Here is a 23,559-nt window from a genome sequence, read left to right on the forward strand (position 1 = left end):
AATCAATAGTCTAAATACAACTAAAACAAAAGTATTTGCAATATAATGAATGGTAACTGAGTTTGAATAGAATATAAAGAAATTTTTAAAACAATAGAAATGAAAATAATTTACTGCTGTTAGAATTGTTTCATAAATCATACTAAATTAGAGAAACTTTTAAAACCACAGAAAAAAATTATTACTATTTTCATTTAATGTAGTGTTTAAAATACTTATTATATGTGATGTTTCAAGTAAAAAAATTGTATTAATTACAAATATTCTGATACCTTTAGTTTTATTTGCATATTCAATTATTTGCATCAAACATCTTCCAAATTCTTCTAAAACCAGCCTTTCGAGTGTGGACACAGGCAGTCCAGATCTCTCGCCATCTTCGGCTTGAGCTAATAAACATTGGCAAGTTGCTTCAACCACTTCTTGTGTTATAAAAGCAAATGGCAATCTAAGAAAAAAAATTATTTTAAATTTCAATATAAAAAACAATTATAAAAATTAAAATGTCTATCTTAAAAAATAATTTGAACTGGACTGTAATCCTACTGTTACCCATGTGATGTCGTTAGTAGAAGACTTATATTGGACTCTTGACTTTACAGTCTCTACAGGTACAAACCTCCCAATAAAGAATATCCCATGGGTGAAGATCCAATTTAAAGAAATTTTAGAAAATGAAAGGTAGTTATTTTAGAATTGATTCAAAAATTGTTATATTTTTATTACCATAATGTCTTACAAATTTATACAATTTCAAAAAACTTCTAATGATTTCTTAAATTAATTTTTGAGGAAAAACATTAATTTCATTAAAACATTGTAATAACTCCTCACTCAAGCAATTTCTTAGAATTTAGTGGCAAAATCTATTTAAATTTTTTTGTTCCTGTTTTCTGAAATTCTGAAAAATCTTTATAATTAATGGTGATTTTATACTCACTAGAATTTTGGTGCTGAGAAGTAGAATGTAACAATGTCTAGTTTACAAAACTAGTAGCTGAAACATTTAAAATTCTACGAGATTAACGAGTTATATGTATTAGTTAATCAGTTTAGTAAAATTTGTTCAGCTTGTACAGTGTGGTTATAATTAAACCAACCTTATTCTGAGCTCGCAGGGGCCGTTCTAATGGACATATGTCAATGAAACTTGGTACAGTACATATGCTATTCACCCCATGAGGGACAATTTTTAGAAAACAAAGATTAGTCCAAATTTTTGCCAGTAGGTAAAAATATGGTGCTTCAAGAACAATAACAATAAGTCAATAAGGAAGAATGTCATTTTACAGTATCTTACACCATGTGTTTAATGTGCATGCCTTCTGCATTGATTGCATGTTGGAAGCATAATATGACATTATGAATTGTCAAATGAAGCATTTTGATGGGAGTATTGGCAATATGCTGTGTTATGTTTGCCTTCAGCTGAGGCAGAGAATGCTATAGCCCAGGAATGTATTTTCTACAATAATCTGCATAGCATTACATACTGTAGTTGTTCTTGATGTATTTTCACCTAGTGGTGAAAATTTAAACTAATTTTTATTTCCCATGATTTTAATAGAATATATACCAAGTGTTATCTACATATGTCCATTAGAACTGACCTCAGTGGACTCTGGGTGCAGTCAGTTTAATTATAAACACCTGTATTTAACTTCTTTAAGAAATAAGACAATAATATTTCAGAATAATAATAATCAGACAATTTCAGAATAATATAAAATCACTGTGTATTTGGTGCCATGAAGATTGATTTGACAGGATAATTCAGCACTTCAAACAACCTTTACAGCTCCAGTGGTATGTTTGAAGTGCTGTTTGAAGGTTGTTTGAAGTGCTGAATTATAACTCCTCTAGTGTTGGAAGACGTGTATTTCTTATATTGACGGGATAAGTTAAGATAAGTAACCTGTTTACACTGTGACTGACTTTTTTCAATAAAATAAAAATTAATCCAAATTTTATTAACATATCACTTGTACTAACTGTTGTAAAAAAGGTTACAAAGGAATAATTAGGATGATAAAATATTACACGATTTAGTTATTTAATTGGGCTGCAATATGAATAAAATTGTTGACCAATAAATTCTCACTGTTGTCTGTCTGTCTTTCCTTAATCTCAAGAATGGAGTTAGAGATGAAATCAGAGACCAGATATGAAAACCTTAGGGGCAGGAGGCCTCGATTAACTATATACAAACTTCTGATGCAAACTGGAAGTCACGTTATTTAGATTCAAAACTTTTCCCCTGAGAGCAGTTAATAGATGACTGGCATGACTCTATTGTTAAGGAAAAGTATGATGTACAGGGGAAAGACACTATGGTACTAATTTGAGATAAAGAGCATATATTTTAAATGAAATTAATTAAAAATATAATTAAAAATTGCAGCCCACTTTCAGGAATGAATTTATATGCTGATGATTTGATTTCTTTTGAAATCAGAAGTTTATTTATTTGATGATAGTATGTTAGAACTTTGAGAATCTCTCTGATAAATTAATTTTTTAAATTGCTTTATAAAATGATTTATCATCATCATAAAAGATTTTCATTTCTTTTGAATTGAATTTTAATTATATTTATTAAACTTTTAAAAATTAAATTTGACCCTTAACACAATTTAAGTGTCTTTAAAGTACTTAAAAGCATTCTGTAATAAAATCATTTAATTCCAGTTTTTAATAAGAATAAAGCAAAATGTATATTGGATTAAAGTTGATTACTTGCAAAGTATTTAATTAGGAACAAGTACTTTCGACATCATAAAATGTCATCTTCAGGTTGAGCATATACCATTTGAATTACAATTTTTTTTAAATTATTTTTTTTAATTTTTAAAAAAAATTCCACATGCATTTGGAATCTTTTAACATACTTTTTTAAAAATTTATGTAGTAAACAACTTTAATGCAAATAGACAGTTTGCTTTACCCTTATTCTAAATTTTGGTTTGTTAAATAGCATATTTATATCCAATTTTTAATTGTTATTATTAAAAATATCTTGGAAAAATTTAGTTTCTTGAATAAGATTGACAAACAAATCTTATTAAAAAAACTAAATTTTTCTTTCTAAATAAGTCTTTTGAAAGTAGATAAGATAATGCAGGAATTTGTATTAAAAATTTCTTAAGTATTTAAGAAAGATTTGCAGGAATCAGAAAATAAATATAAATTTCTCAATACAGTAGAGCGTCGATTATCCAAATCAATTGGGGACTGGGGTCGTTCGGAATATCGATGTTTCGGATAACCGATTATGTACGAAACAATATATTAATTTATCCCATCTTGACATTTTTCTCCGTTGCGTGTCGCTTTGCGTTGAATTTTCATCAATGTTAAGCCTAACTAAGAATATTGTATTGTTAAAAATTATTTTTTTATTTTGTACGAACAAAATAAATATATTGAAAAATATAAAAACAATAAAAAATTATACTTCAGAAGTTAATTTAGTATCAAAAACGTAAAATATTTGAGTAGCCGAAGACATAGCCAAAGATTGCAGCGTCACAGCACTGGCGAAAATTTAAATTTGCCGACTGGAATTCTTTCGGATGATTGACTTTCGGATAATCAACGCTCTACTGTATTTACAAATATTACTCTTGCCTGTTGTTTTGATCAGTAATGGATGTCTGAAAAAAATCTGTACAAAATATCTCAGGCTCTAGCTAACAGCCAATACTGTAGAACACTCCAAAATCTTTTCCCTCATTCAATTTTCTGCTTCTTTCAAAATAGCAATGAAAGAAGACGCTTTATGCTTAAGAGTTTACAACTTTTACACATTTCCCCCCTAATGTTTTATTTAAACCATTTTGCAATTGAGGGAATTTCAAAACAGACTGTATATTGCATTCTCCAATGTTTTGAGAGTAGATTACCACCACAGAGATGAAAGGGTTTTGGTAGAAAAGCAAAAGTCAAGTTGGTAGGATTGAAAATGACCTTTGATGACAGTGAGAAGGCTTTGATTTAATCTGTGGTTATAAACTGAAAATTTCACAAAGTTAGCTCTGTGAAGCTGTGGTCCACATTGATCATATTAAACAATCCTCACCCACATAATATATCCTGACAGACCCAGACAAGTGCAAAGATGTGAGGTCAAGAAAGATCAGGAAGGTGATGACGAAGACCAACTAGACATTTCACACCTCCCCTTGTCCCATTGTAGAACTAGAATCCACCAATTTGGAACAGTGACAAACATCCTCAAAATCACCCTGATAATCAAGACCAATCTGCTCATAATTGTAATCTCTGCAGCAGGCAGCTCGACTTTCCAATCTGCACTATGGGGGCGAGTGACAGTTGCCTGCCAGGTATTATAGGTAAATATATTTAGTTTTATGAGGTGCAGTCAAAAAGTTCCAGGACTGGTCCAATAAAAAATGTCTGATGTACAGTACACGTTAATTTATTAAGAGTTGTTGCTTTCAAAATAAGAGAAGTCCGGGATATACTCTATCCCATTATAAAACACATCTGGCATTCACACCCACTACATAGGAGTGACAACTAAAATGTCATCTTGCTGCATCTCTGAACACCAACATTCCATCAGGGTGGGTAGGTGTGACACTGAGCTAGCTAGGATGGTGTTACAACATCAACACACCCTGCTGTGGGACTGTGTGGCAATGCTAAGGTATTGTGATCAGAGAATCCTGGTGTGTTTGAGAGGCCCTCCTTACCGTATTATTAAATCCGTGCAACTCCCCCATGCTTGAGTTGCCTGCAATGTGGGTCAGCCTGTATAAAAGATTAAAACATCGTCTCTAGCTCTGCTCTCAGTGCCTATTCAACACAACATGGCACATTGTCATCACATGCGCCTTAATTCAAATTCTTTACATTTTTATTTTAAATTTGGTTTGTTCTAAAGGACTAATGCCATTAGTTTTAATTTGAAATGTTTGTTCAAAAGATTTATTTGAGTTTGTGTTCTGCCTGAGAATGATGCCTTATAAAATGTTGGAAGTGCTTGCAAACATAATGATATTTGTGTGTAATTAACACTTTTGTAATAATTTCTTCCTTTCTCACTTAATTACATTTAGATTAATATGTCAGCCTGGCAAAAAAACTAAAATTACTAAACCAAATCATCACCAATTAATTGGGCTATTATTTTGCTATTAATAATAATTAGATATTAAGTAATTTGGTAATAGAGGTAGATGTTAGTCACCATCTCTTATCTAAATAAATAATTATAAGTTTTTTGATAATCTGAAACCATGTTGTAAGTCTTCTTTGTTGCTTAAACACTATGTAGTGTAATAAATTCGAACATTTGGTATTCATACAGTTTGTGTGCAACTGCGCCTTGTGAATTTCTAGTTTCTCCAGATGTTTTATGGCCTGCCTGGATCTTGTAGCTGTCGGAAGCGCCACCCATCTCAGGGAGGAAATCAGCGTAAAGAAAGAGTCGTGCTTAATTACATACCGTTCCTCAAAGGAATGGTTAAAAAAATTACCAGAGATAAGAACATACAGATAGTATACAAGCGTAATCCCACCGTATACAGACTCTTAAGGAACGATAAAGGCAATTACGAATGAAACACGATGGCAGGGGTATACTCAATACCGTTAAAAGACCGCAGATTTAATTCTAATTTGGTATACATAGGAGCAACCATGAGAAACTTAAAGAAAAGAATTGCTGAACATAAGCACTCGGTAAATAAAAACGTAGACTCTACGGTGCTTGTTGCCTTTGCCAAGCAACAGAATATCGAGGTCTTTTGGGATCGGGCGTCGATCATTAAAGCTACAAGATCCAGGTAGGCCATAAAACATCTGGAGAAACTAGAAATTCACAAGGCGCAGTTGCACACAAACTGTATCAATCATAGGGATGCATTTGGTATTCTTTCATCTTTATTTTAATTTAGTTGATACACGTTTTAGATTACACGTTTCAGGCGTAACATGCCCCTCCTCAGCCAACTAAAAAATGATACATACAATACATAAAAAAGTAAAATAAATATAAATGGTTAAGGTATTTTTTTAGACATACATCGGTATTTTTACAAGCTGGGTTCTATTAGGTGAATACATAATATTTATTCGACTTACACATTTACTATTGTATATCTATTTAAACAAATATTATAAATATAACATTAATCACCACAATACATATATCTACGCTTTTAATGTATCTTCTTTTTTGACCAATACAATTAAAGGGTAAGTATATCGCCAGTGTGGAACTTTATGTTCATCTATTTCATATTAAAAAATGCTTAATTCCTCTATTATCTATATGAATATATTAATAAATGATATACCCATTTTTATTATTTTGAAACTTATGTTGTTAGCATCCTTCCTTATCTTTGTCCAAGAAGCAATATGGTATTGAATCAAATTTCATTTCAAATTCTATCATTTTTTTATGCTTTTTTAAAAAAGAAAATTCACTATAAATTATCTTGTTGTAATAACACGGAATAAATATGAGGTATGTCTAATACTGAGGTATGTTTAAAAAATAACCATTTATATTTATTTTACTTTTTTTATGTATTGTATGTATCATTTTTTAGTTGGCTGAGGAGGGGCATGTTACACCTGAAACGTGTAATCTAAAATGCGTATCAACTAAATTAAAATAAAAATGAAAGGATGCCAAACGTTTGAATTTATTACACTACATAGTGTTTAAACAACAATTATAAGTTTTATTAATTTATTAAATAATTAAATATCAAACTCAGCTTCTTTTAAAAACACTAAATAAAACATTTAAGATCTTCTATCGCTGAGAATACTTTAAAATCATTGCAACACTGTTTTGTCAAGTATGGCACAAGCAGAGGACTCTATAATTAAATAGAGTGAAGCAACTATTCTCAAAACCATGTAGTCCCCATCATTAGCTTTGCAACAAGAAAAGATTGAAATCTATAAAAGTAAATTAAGAGACGGCTGTATTTAATGCAAGGGATGTGGATGGATTAGCTTCTGCATGGAAGTTCTATGTAAGAGAAAAATTAAAATATACAAATTCTTAGTCCCTATCTGCCCTTATATTGTGACGCCTTTTTATGTATTTATTTTATTTTATTTTTATTTATTTTATTTTATTACTATTATTTATTTTGTTATGGCTTCAATGTATTTAGTATATTTATTTTGTTATTTATTTGTTAATTTATCTATTTTTCATTTTAAATTTGAATTTATAAAGTTCAAACATTCCATTTATTACAATTTTAAAATATGTTCAAATGCTAGTTCCCCTGAAGATGGCCTATTCCATTAGGCTGAAAACGTTTGTGTTTAAATAAAGTATTCTCAGCAATAGAAAATGTTAAATGTTTTATTTAGTGTTTTTATTAAATAATTTAGAACAGCCTGGAATGGGATTTAAACCTGCAACCTCTGCTCACCTGTGTGATGCTCTGCCAGTTATGCCACCTTGGACTTCTGAACAATTCTTCACTTCCAGGCGTATTTAAACCTAGATATAACCATTCATGATTACTCACAGTGCCGGCTGAAGAAGACACCTATGCCCATAGCCTATGTACTCCTCCACTATGACACTCAATTGACTATCTCTTTATATATATATAGTAATTTTGGCATTATGGTCGAGTTGATATAAGTTGTCATAGGTATAACTAGACACCATCAGTAAAGTAGTCAGTTTCTGTCTGTTAACATTAATGCTGACTTTCATAAGCATTAATGTTAAAAAACTGGTTTACTTGAACCATTTAACTCATCACCCCTAAATAAATCAACATTTTTTCTGTCCCACACTTGGGCACCATCAGACTACCAAGTCTATAGTGCAGGACTGCTTTGACAGCCAAGCCACGCTTTACATTACTATCATCAACCATGCTTATCATGTCAACTATCAACATTATTGAGGAATTCAGAAATGAATCCTTCAAGGCATTGGATAAACTCAAAACTACTGCGCCAGTAACTATAACTGCAAGCTTGGTGCCAAAGAATCTGTGCACCAAATGACTGAACAATTCACAAAAGTCATAGATATAGCCATCCGTATATTTAAAACCAACTGTCTGCCAGAGTCTCTTGAACAGAGACTGGCTGATATACCTACCAAGGATGACCTGATAAAGACAATTAACCCTGAAAACATACGTGATGTTCAACAAACCATTCTAAAAAGATTGGATGAGATTGAAAACAAAGCGACTAGAAATACACCTTCCACTCCTCTCTATAGCTCTGTTGTGAAGATGAGTGGCCAACCAGGAGGATGCCATATGGGCCCAAAATCTACCCCTCAAAAAGAAGTCATTCTTGTCTACAGTAAAAACAAAGATAATAGCAACAGTGACAATGTCAGCAAACTTATGCAAACCAAGATTAAGCCTTCAGACCTACACACAGGCATAGATAGAATTCATAAGATCGGAGGAGGAGGAATAGCTATCGAACTGGGCAGTTGCAACGACGCAGAATTATTGGGGAAAAATATTGAGGAAAAACTCCCGGAACTGGTTACTCATAAACCGAAAAAGAGATGGCCACATGTGGTCATCTACTCTGTACACTCTGACACTCCGAAGGAAAATCTACCTACCCAGATATACACTCAGAATAATCTGATAAGTGAAATGCTTACAGAAGAGTTTGCGGAGCAATTCCGCATTAAATTCCAACTTGGTAAAAAAGAGACCACTTATAAAAAACTGGGTTGTGGAAGTGTCCCCATCCATGAGGAAGGAGCTTATTGGCCTAGGAAAAGTTAATATCGAATGGTCGCGCTGTAGGATTGCGGACTTCTGTCCAGTCCTACAGTGCTTCAAATGCTGCAAATTCCACCATTCTGCAAACGACTGCCCACAATCCTCCTACACTTGCAGCCAATGTATGGGGGATCATCCCTACAAGGACTGCCCCAACCATGAAAAGGAACCTGACTGTTGTAATTGTCGTCAGAACAAGATGCAGAACTGCAAGCATAATGCATTTGATAGCTCTTGCCTTACTTATCAGCATATTAAAACTCTTAACTCCAGAATAGACTATGGATCAGACACACAATAACAAAGTATGTATTCTGCAGTGCAATCTAGAGAGGTGCATTGCTGCCACCTCTCTACTTAATAAGCATCTTACTAATTACGACCTGATCCTGGTGCAAGAGCCATACTGCCAAAAGGACATCCCCACATGTCTTCCCACCTTCTGCCCAATCCTGCGGGGCACTGATCATTTCCCATGGGCTATTATGCTTGTTGCTAATGCCGAGCTTTCTGTTCATCACACTAAATACAGTAACCAATTCCTCATCACCACTGAAGTCATGAACCATGAAACAAGAGTTATCATCTTAAATGTTTACTTCCCTGGTGGTGCTGATTGCGAGGGCTTCCTCGACGACCTGCAAAGTATTATACACAAGTTCCAAGGGACACACATCATCATGGCTGGTGACTATAATGCCCACTCCCCTGCATGGGGTGGTGACCACCTTGACAGACGTGGCAGCCTTCTTGAGGAATTCTTTGCTCGTAATGACTTGCTAATACTGAACAACCCTTTCTCATCCCCACCTACAGCTCGCAGAGTGGCAAGTCGTGGATTGACGTGACCACCACAAGCTCTAGTCTCTACACAAATATCACTAACTGGAGGGTCTTTCCAGATGAAACCTTAAGTGATCATGCTTATATAGCTTATGATTTAACCAACTCTGCAGACGACTGTGTCATCAACCATGTTCCACGATTCAGATATGCACATAATAGAGCCAACTGGGATAATATAAAGACCTACCTTGCAAGTCACCTAATTACTCATTACTCTGAAAATTACACTGATGTCAAGAAGCAGATGGACCATAATATACAAATTATAATCAGTGCATGCGAGAAGCACATACCAAAAAGAATATCAACTAGGAAAGGCATCCCTTGGTGGACACCTGGCCTCAGTGACCTACGTCGCACTACAAGAAAATTAAGATGTAGAAACAATGATATCAGAAGCCAGCACAGAGAGGCCTATCTCAACAGTCAGAGACTTTACAAACAAACTATTAAAGTTGAAAAGACGCGCAGCTGGCCCGAGTTCTGCACAAGCACATCCAACAACCCATGGGGTTTTATCATGAAAATGTGCAGCAACAGGCTAGGAAAGACAAAAATCATGACTGATCACAATGCTGGTGATGAACCCACCACTCTCTTTCAAGCCATGGCCTCTCAGCTTGATTTCTTCTGTCATGAGGACAACCCAAGCCTAGACACGGAATGGCAGAAACAAATTCGCCTGGAAACAGACGGTCTGGAGGATACTGACGATATGCCACCATTCACTACTGAGGAGATAAACAGAGCCCCTAGTGACACACCAACTATGGCAAATAAATTGCCCAAAGAATCTACAGAAACTTATATCCGACTACTTTAGAGAGAGGGTGGCCCTTCTTCAATATGGTCAACATGCTGTATACAAAAACATCTCTAGAGGCTTTCCTCAAAGGTCTGTATGTGGGCCCATGCTCTGGAATATTACATTTGATGCCTTTCTTANTAAGATCGGAGGAGGAGGAATAGCTATCGAACTGGGCAGTTGCAACGACGCAGAATTATTGGGGAAAAATATTGAGGAAAAACTCCCGGAACTGGTTACTCATAAACCGAAAAAGAGATGGCCACATGTGGTCATCTACTCTGTACACTCTGACACTCCGAAGGAAAATCTACCTACCCAGATATACACTCAGAATAATCTGATAAGTGAAATGCTTACAGAAGAGTTTGCGGAGCAATTCCGCATTAAATTCCAACTTGGTAAAAAAGAGACCACTTATAAAAAACTGGGTTGTGGAAGTGTCCCCATCCATGAGGAAGGAGCTTATTGGCCTAGGAAAAGTTAATATCGAATGGTCGCGCTGTAGGATTGCGGACTTCTGTCCAGTCCTACAGTGCTTCAAATGCTGCAAATTCCACCATTCTGCAAACGACTGCCCACAATCCTCCTACACTTGCAGCCAATGTATGGGGGATCATCCCTACAAGGACTGCCCCAACCATGAAAAGGAACCTGACTGTTGTAATTGTCGTCAGAACAAGATGCAGAACTGCAAGCATAATGCATTTGATAGCTCTTGCCTTACTTATCAGCATATTAAAACTCTTAACTCCAGAATAGACTATGGATCAGACACACAATAACAAAGTATGTATTCTGCAGTGCAATCTAGAGAGGTGCATTGCTGCCACCTCTCTACTTAATAAGCATCTTACTAATTACGACCTGATCCTGGTGCAAGAGCCATACTGCCAAAAGGACATCCCCACATGTCTTCCCACCTTCTGCCCAATCCTGCGGGGCACTGATCATTTCCCATGGGCTATTATGCTTGTTGCTAATGCCGAGCTTTCTGTTCATCACACTAAATACAGTAACCAATTCCTCATCACCACTGAAGTCATGAACCATGAAACAAGAGTTATCATCTTAAATGTTTACTTCCCTGGTGGTGCTGATTGCGAGGGCTTCCTCGACGACCTGCAAAGTATTATACACAAGTTCCAAGGGACACACATCATCATGGCTGGTGACTATAATGCCCACTCCCCTGCATGGGGTGGTGACCACCTTGACAGACGTGGCAGCCTTCTTGAGGAATTCTTTGCTCGTAATGACTTGCTAATACTGAACAACCCTTTCTCATCCCCACCTACAGCTCGCAGAGTGGCAAGTCGTGGATTGACGTGACCACCACAAGCTCTAGTCTCTACACAAATATCACTAACTGGAGGGTCTTTCCAGATGAAACCTTAAGTGATCATGCTTATATAGCTTATGATTTAACCAACTCTGCAGACGACTGTGTCATCAACCATGTTCCACGATTCAGATATGCACATAATAGAGCCAACTGGGATAATATAAAGACCTACCTTGCAAGTCACCTAATTACTCATTACTCTGAAAATTACACTGATGTCAAGAAGCAGATGGACCATAATATACAAATTATAATCAGTGCATGCGAGAAGCACATACCAAAAAGAATATCAACTAGGAAAGGCATCCCTTGGTGGACACCTGGCCTCAGTGACCTACGTCGCACTACAAGAAAATTAAGATGTAGAAACAATGATATCAGAAGCCAGCACAGAGAGGCCTATCTCAACAGTCAGAGACTTTACAAACAAACTATTAAAGTTGAAAAGACGCGCAGCTGGCCCGAGTTCTGCACAAGCACATCCAACAACCCATGGGGTTTTATCATGAAAATGTGCAGCAACAGGCTAGGAAAGACAAAAATCATGACTGATCACAATGCTGGTGATGAACCCACCACTCTCTTTCAAGCCATGGCCTCTCAGCTTGATTTCTTCTGTCATGAGGACAACCCGAGCCTAGACACGGAATGGCAGAAACAAATTCGCCTGGAAACAGACGGTCTGGAGGATACTGACGATATGCCACCATTCACTACTGAGGAGATAAACAGAGCCCCTAGTGACACACCAACTATGGCAAATAAATTGCCCAAAGAATCTACAGAAACTTATATCCGACTACTTTAGAGAGAGGGTGGCCCTTCTTCAATATGGTCAACATGCTGTATACAAAAACATCTCTAGAGGCTTTCCTCAAAGGTCTGTATGTGGGCCCATGCTCTGGAATATTACATTTGATGCCTTTCTTAAGGAGAATCTTGGGCAGGACACCTGCACTGCATATGCAGACGATGTACTTATGCTCATAGGTGGACATTCGAGAGCCGAACTCAAGCACAAGAATAACTTGATGCTACAGCTAATACCTGACTGGGGTGTGGTGTCAAACATAAATTGGATTTCAACCCTCTCAAGACAAAGGCTATCGTCTTCAATACTCATGGTAAGCCTAACTTATATCTCAGACCCCTCTGATAAAAATGAATAACAACACCATTAAAGTCAGAAAAACACTGAAGTATTTAAGGGTAATCAGAGACTTTCGTCTCTCCTGGGACAAGCACATAGAGCACATCACCGGACGCACGGCTCTCATCATGCAGGCTTTCGCCCAAGTTGCTAGAAGAGACTGGGGTCTTATCTCCAGAGCCCTTTCCATCATATATGATTGCATCTACATCCCTATTTTGCTTATGCTTGTGGTACCTGGGGCTGGGCCATCGCCAAAGTGCATGCGAAAAGGAAATTAGTGTCCTCTCAAAGGCGGGCACTACTTCTCATGACAAGGGCCTTCCGCATGACCAGTAATCACAGCCTACAGGTGATTGCCCGTAAACTCCCCATCAACTTAGATATTCAGCGAAAGCAAAAAATGAAACAAATCAAATGGGGCAGGACTATCCAAGCTGGCTCTATGACGTTTACACATAATGATATTGAATGGCCCCTTCCCTATTGTGACTCCACATTTCCGGGCAGCCCTACTGTTAACATCTCTGAGAACGTCACCACTGCAGATATGGACATTTACACAGATGGTTCAAAGCTTGATGGTGAAGTGGGCTGCAGCTTTGTTGCCTATACTGGATGCATCGAGACTTACAATCAGAAATATCGCCTTGACAAAAACTGCAGTGTCTTTCAAGCAGAGCTACTGGCTATCCAGATGGCCATTGACTGGATTAATGATAACTTCTATAATATTGTAGTATGCATCTATATGGACTCAATGTCTGCCTGCAACATCATCCACAGGTGTGAAGCCGCACCCTGTTGCAGAGAATATTAGGAATAAAATCAATGCCTAGCTGCACCTTTGGTGTGTCTTGGACTAGATCCCACCAAGGAACTCTCGGTAACGAGAAAGCAGACCCTCTCGCTAAAGCCACTGCACTTGACCCCACCATCTGCATCTCTTACCGCAAGCTTAGTCATAACACCCTTCAGACCATTCTCTGGAAAGAAACAGTCAACCTCTGGCTACCACCTGGAATCAGAACAGCCACTGCATCACTCACAACTTTACGAGGGCTGTTCGGAAAGTTTGCAGCCTCAAATAGAACAACAAACAAAATAATGTTAAAACTTTTTTATTTTTCAATGTAGGCTCCTTTGTTAGCAAAAACTTATTCCAGCACTGTTCTAGCTTTTTTATGCCATCACAATAAGTCGATTTGTCAAGGTGTGCAAAATACTCGTTCACTTCAGAGATGACTTCGTCATTTGAGTGGAATCTCTTTCCAGCCAAGAATTTTTTTAGGTTTGGAAAAAGGTGGAAGTCACTGGGGGCCAAATCAGATGAGTACGGTGGATGTGGAACTAATTGGAAGCGAAGTTCATTTATCTTTTGTTCAGTGATTCTAGCGGAATCTGCATGTGCATTATCGTGGTGGAACAGAACCTTTTTCTTCTTCAAGTGTGACCATTTTTTCTTCGATTTCTTTCTTCAATTTTTCCAAAAGTTCACAGTAATAGACAGCATTAATGGTCTTTCCTCTTTCTAGGTAATCAATAACGATGATGCCTTTAGCAGCCCAAAAAACCGAGGCCATCACTTTCCCTGTTGATGGAACTGTCTTTGCCTTCTTTGGTGGTGGCAAACTGTGGTGTTTCCATTGCTTCGACTGTTCTTGTGTTTCAGGAGTGTAGTAATGGATCCATGTTTCGTCAGTAGTCACAAACCGATGCAAGAAATCCTGTGGGTTTTTCTGGTAGAAGTCCAAACACTCCTTTGACATCAAAGTGCAAACATGTTTTTGCTCGGCAGTCAGCAGACGCGACACCCACCTTGCTGAGACCTTCGTCACACCCAAATTTTTGGTTAGGACATGGTGCACTCAGTCGACAGAGATGCCTGTTGTCTCAGCTATCTCACACATTTTCAAACAGCGATCTGCTAATAACAAATCGTGACCTTTGTCGATATTTTCTTCAGTGACAGCAGTTGATGGCCGTCCGCTGCGAGGGTCATCTTCCACACTCTCTCTGCCAGATTTAAAAAGGGCTGTCCGCTGCAAGGGTCATCTTCCACACTCTCTCTGCCAGATTTAAAAAGGGCTGTCCATTTTTTCACAGTGGTGTACGAAGGAGAAAACTCTCCCAAAACTTCATCCATGTCAGCTTTGATTTGAGATGGGGTCAACCCTTTTTTCGTCAGGTATTTTATGACTGCATGAGTCTCCGTCTTCTCCATTTTTGACAAAGCATGTGCACACTGACTATCTGCTAAGCTGTCGTGGCAAAACTTTTTGACAAATCAAGTGGAAATTGGTATCGTATCTCTAGCACAGATGGCTGAATTATTCCCGCCAAAAATTAAATTGATCGCAGCGCCGCATATAGGCAAGGCCGCGAACTTTCTGAACAGCCCTCGTATTCCGAACCTACATGACTTCCTAAGTTTGGACTGGTATATGCCGGATTACCATATCTCTCAACTACTTACTAACCACAGAAAATTCGTGAGCTACCTATACAGGTTTGCTCACAGAACTTCCAATCAATGCCCTACATGTTTCGTTGAAGATGGCACCAAGCACTACCTTTACAATTGTGTTATGATGGATAGTGAGAGAACTGAACTCTCTGTTACTTCATGAGATTGGCATTGGATGGCCATGCCAGCTTAAAGACATTTGGACTAATCATGAAATCTCCTCTTTCAAAAGACTCACTAGGAAAATAACCCATGTCACGCACCAAATTATCAACTGTTAACACGTAATTCTAATTTACTAATAATAATTGTTTATTCCTATTTTCTACAAATGCATCATGTATTGTACTATTTCCTGTTTCCTACTGTTAATAATTGCCATATGTATTGTACTGCTCGCGAACATTATGATGTATCTGTACTCTAATCGTTGCAAAACAAACCTTGTATGAATTAACACTAACCATTATAATGTATTGTAAATTGACCTTATGTACATATTGGTTACTCCCTCCCTGATAATGCTTATCGCAGGGCCAGGGCATGTACTTTCTTTATTTGTACTGTACCTTAATAAATTGATTGATTGTCCCACACTTGTTTAGACATCTGATAAGTAGACTCCCCTCCCGAAAAAATTGAGTTCACACTGTACAGTAAGCTGAATGGTGTAAACTCATTTTTTTCAGGAGAAGAGTTGACTTATTTATTATATATATAAAAATACCTTAACATTTTATATATTTTTATACATAAAATAATAACAGATAAACAAAAAGAAAATATGCAATCTATATCAACGTCACAGCAGAATCTGATCTTGCATTTTCTCACCTTTCATTCATGAGTTATTTGTAGCATATGTTTCACACTTCTGTTAGAAATGCGTATAGAAAGCTAACAATGCTTATATTGAAGGAAAAATACAAACTTGTATCTGAATTTGAATGTAATAAAACTACACAAGCCAAATGTGCAAAACAAGAAAACCTTCCAAAAACAACATTGGTAGAAATTCTGAAGAAAAAAAGACGAAATTAAGAAACTTTTTCTTGGGTCTTCGTCGTGGCTGTCTCGAAAATGCCAGAGAAAGTTGCCGGACAAAGATGTCGAAGATGCTCTGGTACGCTGGCTAAAGCAAATTCGTTCATCAAATCTTCCTGTTTCAGGATGATACTGAAACAAAAAGCAATGGAAATCGCTGGGGTACTTGGAGTAGAAACCAACTTTAGTGCCAGTGATGATGGATGGTCAGAGAGATACATTGCATGTACTGTATAAAGCACTATTGTATTTTTCTAATTGTAATTTTGTGGTTTTCTCAAACTTTGTTTTAGTCATCATATTGGATAACTCGACACATTTCCACTTTCTTTCCCTTGGGGTATCAATTTATGCAGACTCAACAGTATTAAAAATTATAATTATTAATTTAGATAAGAGATGGCATCTAACATCTACCTCTATTACCAAATTTCTTAATATTTAATTGTTATTAATATAAAAATAATAGCCCATTTAATTACAGTGAAAGTTTGGCTTAGTATCAATACATCAAGCTTACTTCTATATAATAAACATGGGAATGTTTATTATATAGAAACTAGCAGTGGTGTGCCATCCTTGGAAGTGCCGCTTCCCTTGTATTTGTTAAAATATGAAAATAATCACACAATATGTATTTATATTTGAACCTATCTTATTACAAATTTCTATACTACATGTGAAAAAAAACAATAAGATTGCTATTGTATATTTGAATATCAATGGCAGAATGGAAGTGCTGTATTGTCAAAACCGGGTCAGTTTCCACGGCGAAAATATTTGAACGGTATAAAGCAGCCAGATTATAAGCATTAACACATGCGCTTTACAGAGCACCAACATCACGTGGTTTAGCTGGTGGAAGCTACACACCGAAATATCATATAATGCTTCCAATAATTCTATCCAGGGCTGTTAGCTGCCTGCCTACTTGACATTTGGCTGCCCTCACCCCATTATGTAAATTGCTAGTAGATTTATAACTTAACCCAACCGATAAAAATTTACTAGTATGTGTTTTTATGATAGTTCTGTATAGTTGACAGGAGTTTTAAAAAAAATCCATTAAAATATTTGATATATTTATTCTGCTTTTAGTCTGCTCTCTCATCTTGTATTACTAACAGATTTCAATGTTAAACTAGTGATATTACGATTTAGTATGCCCCATCTATAAGGGGATGCAAAAAAATTAACTGTTACTTTGACAGCATCCTTTACAACTACATTTAATGAATGAGACACACAAAGTACAAGAAAAGCTCTAGAATTTATATTCCTTAAATTTATGATTTATGTATCCATTGTCATAAAAATTTGTCTTTCCACTTCTTTCCCAACACTAAAAGTATTCAAGTACAAAGTAACCAGTTTCAACTTATTTCTACTTAAGAAGTAGATAAATAATTAAGAGATTAGGGAATTAGGGACATAAATAAAACCCTGCCGAAAGAGCAGGAATTTTACTTAAAAGCTTAACTAAACCAATGTCTAGCTAAGTACAGCAGGGACTGATTTCTTGGTAATATTAGATGTAATAAAAACAGAAATTTTTCCAGTTCAATGAGAGCAACCGATAAGTTGTAAATTTTGGAAATTTCTGTGAACACCACCTGGTCCTAAAACAAATTAGTTAGATAACAAATAATGGACAATCTATTAAGTTTAACATATTTAGATTTTTACAGCTGTGGTGAGAAATGTTTAAAATTTATAACAACTCTGTCGCGTCTTTTGAGGTATACTAGTGATGCGACAAAAGAGGCATTTGACACTGACTGGTATTGGCACCCTCGGGATCTGGCAACCCGCATGCATGCATGCACTGCACACCTACCGAAACCTTCTCTGATTCCATCCATTAGCCACTCGTAGGAAACTATTTCACTAAGTGGATTGTTTTAAGATTTAAAAAGTAAAGAATATTTTATGTTATTTCTGTGTATGTTTCTTTACAAAGGTATATTGAATTATAATTTTCTTTAAAGTATATTCATACTATTAAAAAATATTTTGTACCAGGTAAGTATATCCACCACACATTTTATTTCACCAAGTATGTTTTTATAATTTTATTTATAATTTTAGCCCTTATATTGTGGCTAGCAATTCAAAATGTAATTGCGGTATTGAAAATTTATTTTAAAAAAGTTTTGGCTCAAGACTATATGTGAGATCCGAAAGGCCCTAGGTCTAATTTGTGAATTTTTATTAAATATGTGTAAATATCGACACGAAATATTACTTCGTTTTTGTGAAAAAAATATTGTTTTAGACGTGGGAAAAACCAGATAACAAATGTTATTTCCTTTCATCGAAGAGAACATCCTCTGTTTTTCCGTATCTGGTTAAAAATCTCGCTCAGATGGGAAATGGTTACCCCTCGTTCATCCCCCTTTCGTCCGTTCTCACGAAAGAGTTACTGGACGATGATTGGACGAAATCTTGAAATAAAAGGGGAGATTAGTCAGAATTCGGGGAGTTCTTCGACAGATCCGAAGCATACAAACTCCACATACGTTTCCCTCCTGATGGCCAACGCCCTAAACGGAGTCCGATAGACTAAGTCCCGAGTATACACTTAGAAGAAGTGATATTTTTATATTTTGTGCACGAATTGATCTCCCATACGATAGTAATATGAACCCTATCTACAAGGTGTCCTTTACCTACAGAAACGAAGACGACGACATCTAAACAGGTCGTATGTTTAGAATAATTTTGTGAGCTCTCTCTCTCGAACGCGCATTAGTATAGATTCAGTCCTAGTCTATAGCTTGTCGTATAATCGTTGTATTTGGTTATTTGTATTCGTTTGTTTGAGATTTATTAAATTTACTCTTGTTTTATTTTGTAAGAATGTCTCCTCAATTTATTCCGAATCAGATCGCATACGCGTGTTTGTCCGCGCATCGATAAATTGACAAACTGGTGTCGGGAACCTGACGAACATCTGAACTTCGCAGTTCGGATCTGATTTTATACGCTCTCCTATGTAAACTTTTTACGATCGGATCTTACGATTCGAAACTCGGAGAACTATTCTCACGGAATAGGCCGATTAAGTGGTACTAACGAATTAGTGTACCCCCGGCTAATCTCACATATATAATGAAAAAGAAAACATTATTAAAAGAGAAAGGCCAATGCCTAAATTAAATATAAACACTTCAACAAAAAAATTTGTTCAACATTTTTACGATAAAATTTATGAAGACATAAAACAGTTTTGTGGATGCATAAAAATGCAAAAATTGTTTTCTTGGCTTCCTACTATTTTCAAATAAAATTAGTGTGTAGAATAAGAATGGCTTTGACAATTTAAATAATTTCAGTAAAGCTGGCAAAAGACATGAAAAATCATCGATTCTTTCATAAAATTGAAGCAATTTGGAAGTCAAAGCAGAATAGAATTTAACATTAGTAAATAATACAAAATAAATATTGAAAATTATAACGAGATAGTTACGGCTAATAGATATATTAATATCTAAATTAATAGATGTTACATGTTTTTTATCAAAGCAAGAATCGGCATTTAGAGGGCATATGGAATCTATTGAATCTAATAACAGAGGTAATTATATTGAACTTGTTTATTTATTAAGTATGTCAGATAAATAATCTATTAAAAATACATTTAGAGAAGTCTATGGTTTTTACTGGCTTATTGAACAAAATGAATATGAATGGACCCTAGACCAGGGGTCGGCAACCTGCGACTCGCGAGCCACATGTGGCTCTTTGGATGTGAAGCTGGGGCTCTTTAGTTCCATACGCAAATATTATTTATTTTATCAAAAAAAAAAAAAAAAAAACATTTAAAAATCGTTCTGAATCGATTAACGAGGATTAGGCACTGATTCTATCTCTCAGCCACTTGTACTCGCTTTTCACCGCACCCCTCCCCCGTGACACGCGTCGTCACTGTCGTCAGTCCGTCGGAAGCTCTCGAATGACGCCGTCGTCGGATGTTTCTATTATCTAATTTGTTGTGAAAAACACTACTTATATATGAATAAATAGATATTTTTTCTTATGAATAAATAGATTAGTTTTTTTTTTAAAAAAAAACTTTATTTATGCGAGTACTATTTATTGTTGGCAAGAAAAAATTTTGTGGCTCTTTAAAAACTTTGAAATTTTGTAAATTGTAATTTTGGCTCTTCCGACTCAAAAGGTTGCCGACCCCTGCCCTAGACCATCACTGATGCAATTAACTGATTGCCCCTGGAAGTCAGCTTCTTACAAAAAGACAGCTTCCCTATCATCAAATGTTACGGCACACTACTGAAAACTAGAATTAATATTTGTTTTTACATTCCTCAAAATTATCCATATGCTAACTTCACATCCTTTTTGCACTCAAATTTTTGTAATATGATTTACAAAAATGACTTGAAAGAAGGTTTCAAGATGAACTTTTGCAGTTTGTGGAGTTTGTATTAGAATTTCCTTTTTTCCCTCAAAACAGTCAAAATTGTACAAGCTTGTCAAAGACTTTGAATTACAATCTATACTCTCAAACTTTTTTCTCTTGCTGTACATTTACCTTAAGCCCTTCAGGTAATGTTAGTGGAGAGAAGTTGGTTTCAACTTTAAAGAGAGCACAAAACTTTGTGCCACACAATGGACAAACTCACTTAAATTTACTTGAATATTGTCTAGTAAGGTGGATATTACCAAAAGGGTCTTGATAAAACAATAAGAGAATCTGTCCATAGAAAAGCTTGAAAAATGCATTTCCTGATCTGATTCTGACCTGTTTAGGCATTGTTGTATTGTAAATGTATAATTTGCAATTACACCACTTAAATTTAGTTATGGGTAGTTATTGAATACACAGAGAAGGGGCTCAAGACATTAAACATTAAGTGCCATGTGTAGCAAATATGCAACACACCCAAGCAATTAACCCAGGCCATATGTTGCAGAAATGCAACACACACCATACATTGAAATCTGTGCTGTGTTTCTTCATATAAACTTAATGGAAATCGTTAGAGCATAGCCTGTGGGAATAGAAATTGTACTTGGCCCAGTACATTTTTTTTTGATAGACTGCTAATAGAAATTTAATTTTTTCCTATTTAAAATATGAAAAATACATAAAGTTTTATTTTTTTCTAATGTTTTTCTTGCACAATAAAAGTAAGTACAATATCATAAAAATATATATATATGTGAGAAACAATCTTCATTTTCTGTTAATGAACAAAAATAGTAAGTGTATTATTTCAGTGATTATTCTATTTTTCTTAAATTTGATTAAGAAAAAATTATATTACACAGCTATAATTTTTTGTTATTTTGTCCATAAAAAAGAGTGTGATCCAGTGTGATATTTTATGCTCCTCTATTATGGCACTTAATGTGTTAAAATAGCTCTAGATGTCTGAAAGTGAATGGTTAGCTAATAAACATGGCAGAAAAAAATTCTCCTTACCACTGTCAAAACGTTACATTTTGACTTAACATAATACAGTCCAAACATCGCTAAACCCAATATATAATAAAGCTACACACCAACCAAATGCCGAAAATCTATTATGTAACCAATTTGGCTTTAGAGGTAAATTACCTCTAAAGCTAAATTGGTTACGTAATTCATTTCATAATTAGCCTTATACTAGCCCGATAGATTTTCGGCATTCGGTTGGTATGATACAGTCCTTTGATTAAAAAAATTCAAGTCATCATTGTATGTATATAAAGTTTTTTTAATAAAAATCCAAGGTAAAGAAAAAAATATAAATTTCTTAACATTATGTATCACAAAATCTATATTATTTTCAACATTCCATAGCAAAATTCACATGTCTTTTACATTTTAAATTGCCCTTTATTTAACCAAGTTTAATTTCTATATAATGAACTATTGAAAGTCAGATTAAATAAGTAAACTTTTATTTTTCATATCAATAATTGTTAAAACTGGTTAAAATATTGACTAATTCCTGCAACTATAGTCACTGCATTTCAACTTATGAGTGTAGGACAATATGCTGCAGTGAAATTTGATTAGTGCACATGACATGAATGGCATTGTTGATGATATTCTCTTGGTCATAGTATCCACTTTTGTGAAGATGGCGGACACCACGAGTAAAACATGTAAATTTAGTGTGGTTCCCATAAAAGTGAATAAAATGAGTATAGCTATTCATTATTTATTTTACAAACAGCATTGTGTGAGAGAGCAATTAGAATCAAAACCAATAGATCAAACTTTATTAGTCGTTAATGTCCTGCCATATTGTAGCCATCAAAGTCTAAAATCCATTTTTTCGAAATGTGGCTCCATAGAGAAAATTATCAATCATCAAAAACTAACTCTTGGCAATGAAAAAAAGCCAGATTCAAATATTTTCCGAATGAAAAATCGATTGAAGGATTTTGTGTTGCTTATATCATGTTTAAAAAGAGTTCTGCTTTAAAAAAGTGTCATATCTTAGAAGAAAGTTCTCCCTGTTGTCTAATGGTATCAGATCGACATTTGAAAGTTGGCATCGAGAAATAGTGTACAGAATATAATAATAATATTCCAAATATTAAAGAATTACAGAAAGATATTGATGTCTATATGCAATAATATGATGAAAAAGTTGAAAAAGAAAAGGAAGAAGCAATCAAAATGGAAGGTGTTGCTGATGAAGAAGGTTGAATAACTGTGTCAAAACATAGTAAAAAACCAATGATAAGAAGGGCTGAAGTTTATGAGAAAAAAATAACTGCAAAGAATGGAAAGAAAAAGCATTCCAAGAAAAACTTGCTTAATTTTTATACATTTCAAATTCATGAATCTAAGATGAAACATATTGAAGAATCATGAAAAAAATTTGAAGAAGACAAAAGAAAGATTGAATTAATGAAATCTAAAAGAAAATTTCAACCATTTTAAATTATTTTGTTGTTTATATTGTCATTATTAATTTGAAAAGTAATAAAAAGTTCTTAAATTTAGAAGTCAGCAATTCTTATTTAATCTTGTACTCACTAGTTTAACCTTTACTATCCAGTACTGCTTAAACTTCTTAAAACAAACGTTTTCAGCCTCATTCTAGGTCTGCTTCAGGTTACAGTGAGACTGAAAACGTTTGTTTTATGAAATTTAAGCAGTACCGGATAGTAAAG

The 23,559-nt window shown here is 35.2% G+C and overlaps 1 protein-coding gene and 1 pseudogene across 4 annotated transcripts in view; one reads left to right on the forward strand and one right to left on the reverse strand.

The window, feature by feature from the left end:
* LOC111622852 (protein lin-54 homolog) overlaps positions 1-23,559 on the reverse strand; it is a 122,051-nt gene that overhangs the window by 3,433 nt on the left and 95,059 nt on the right. For all 4 annotated transcript variants that reach the window (XM_023365284.1, XM_023365286.1, XM_023365283.1 and 1 more), the window contains exon 12: positions 273-448. In XM_023365284.1, coding sequence (XP_023221052.1) covers positions 273-448 — 176 coding nt within the window. The remainder of the gene's footprint in view (positions 1-272; positions 449-23,559) is intronic.
* Positions 22,213-23,326, forward strand: LOC111622853 (annotated as a pseudogene).

Source organism: Centruroides sculpturatus, unplaced genomic scaffold, assembly GCF_000671375.1.
Source record: "Centruroides sculpturatus isolate CEXI.00-Female unplaced genomic scaffold, Cexi_2.0 scaffold226, whole genome shotgun sequence".
Taxonomy (NCBI): Eukaryota; Metazoa; Arthropoda; class Arachnida; order Scorpiones; family Buthidae; genus Centruroides; species Centruroides sculpturatus.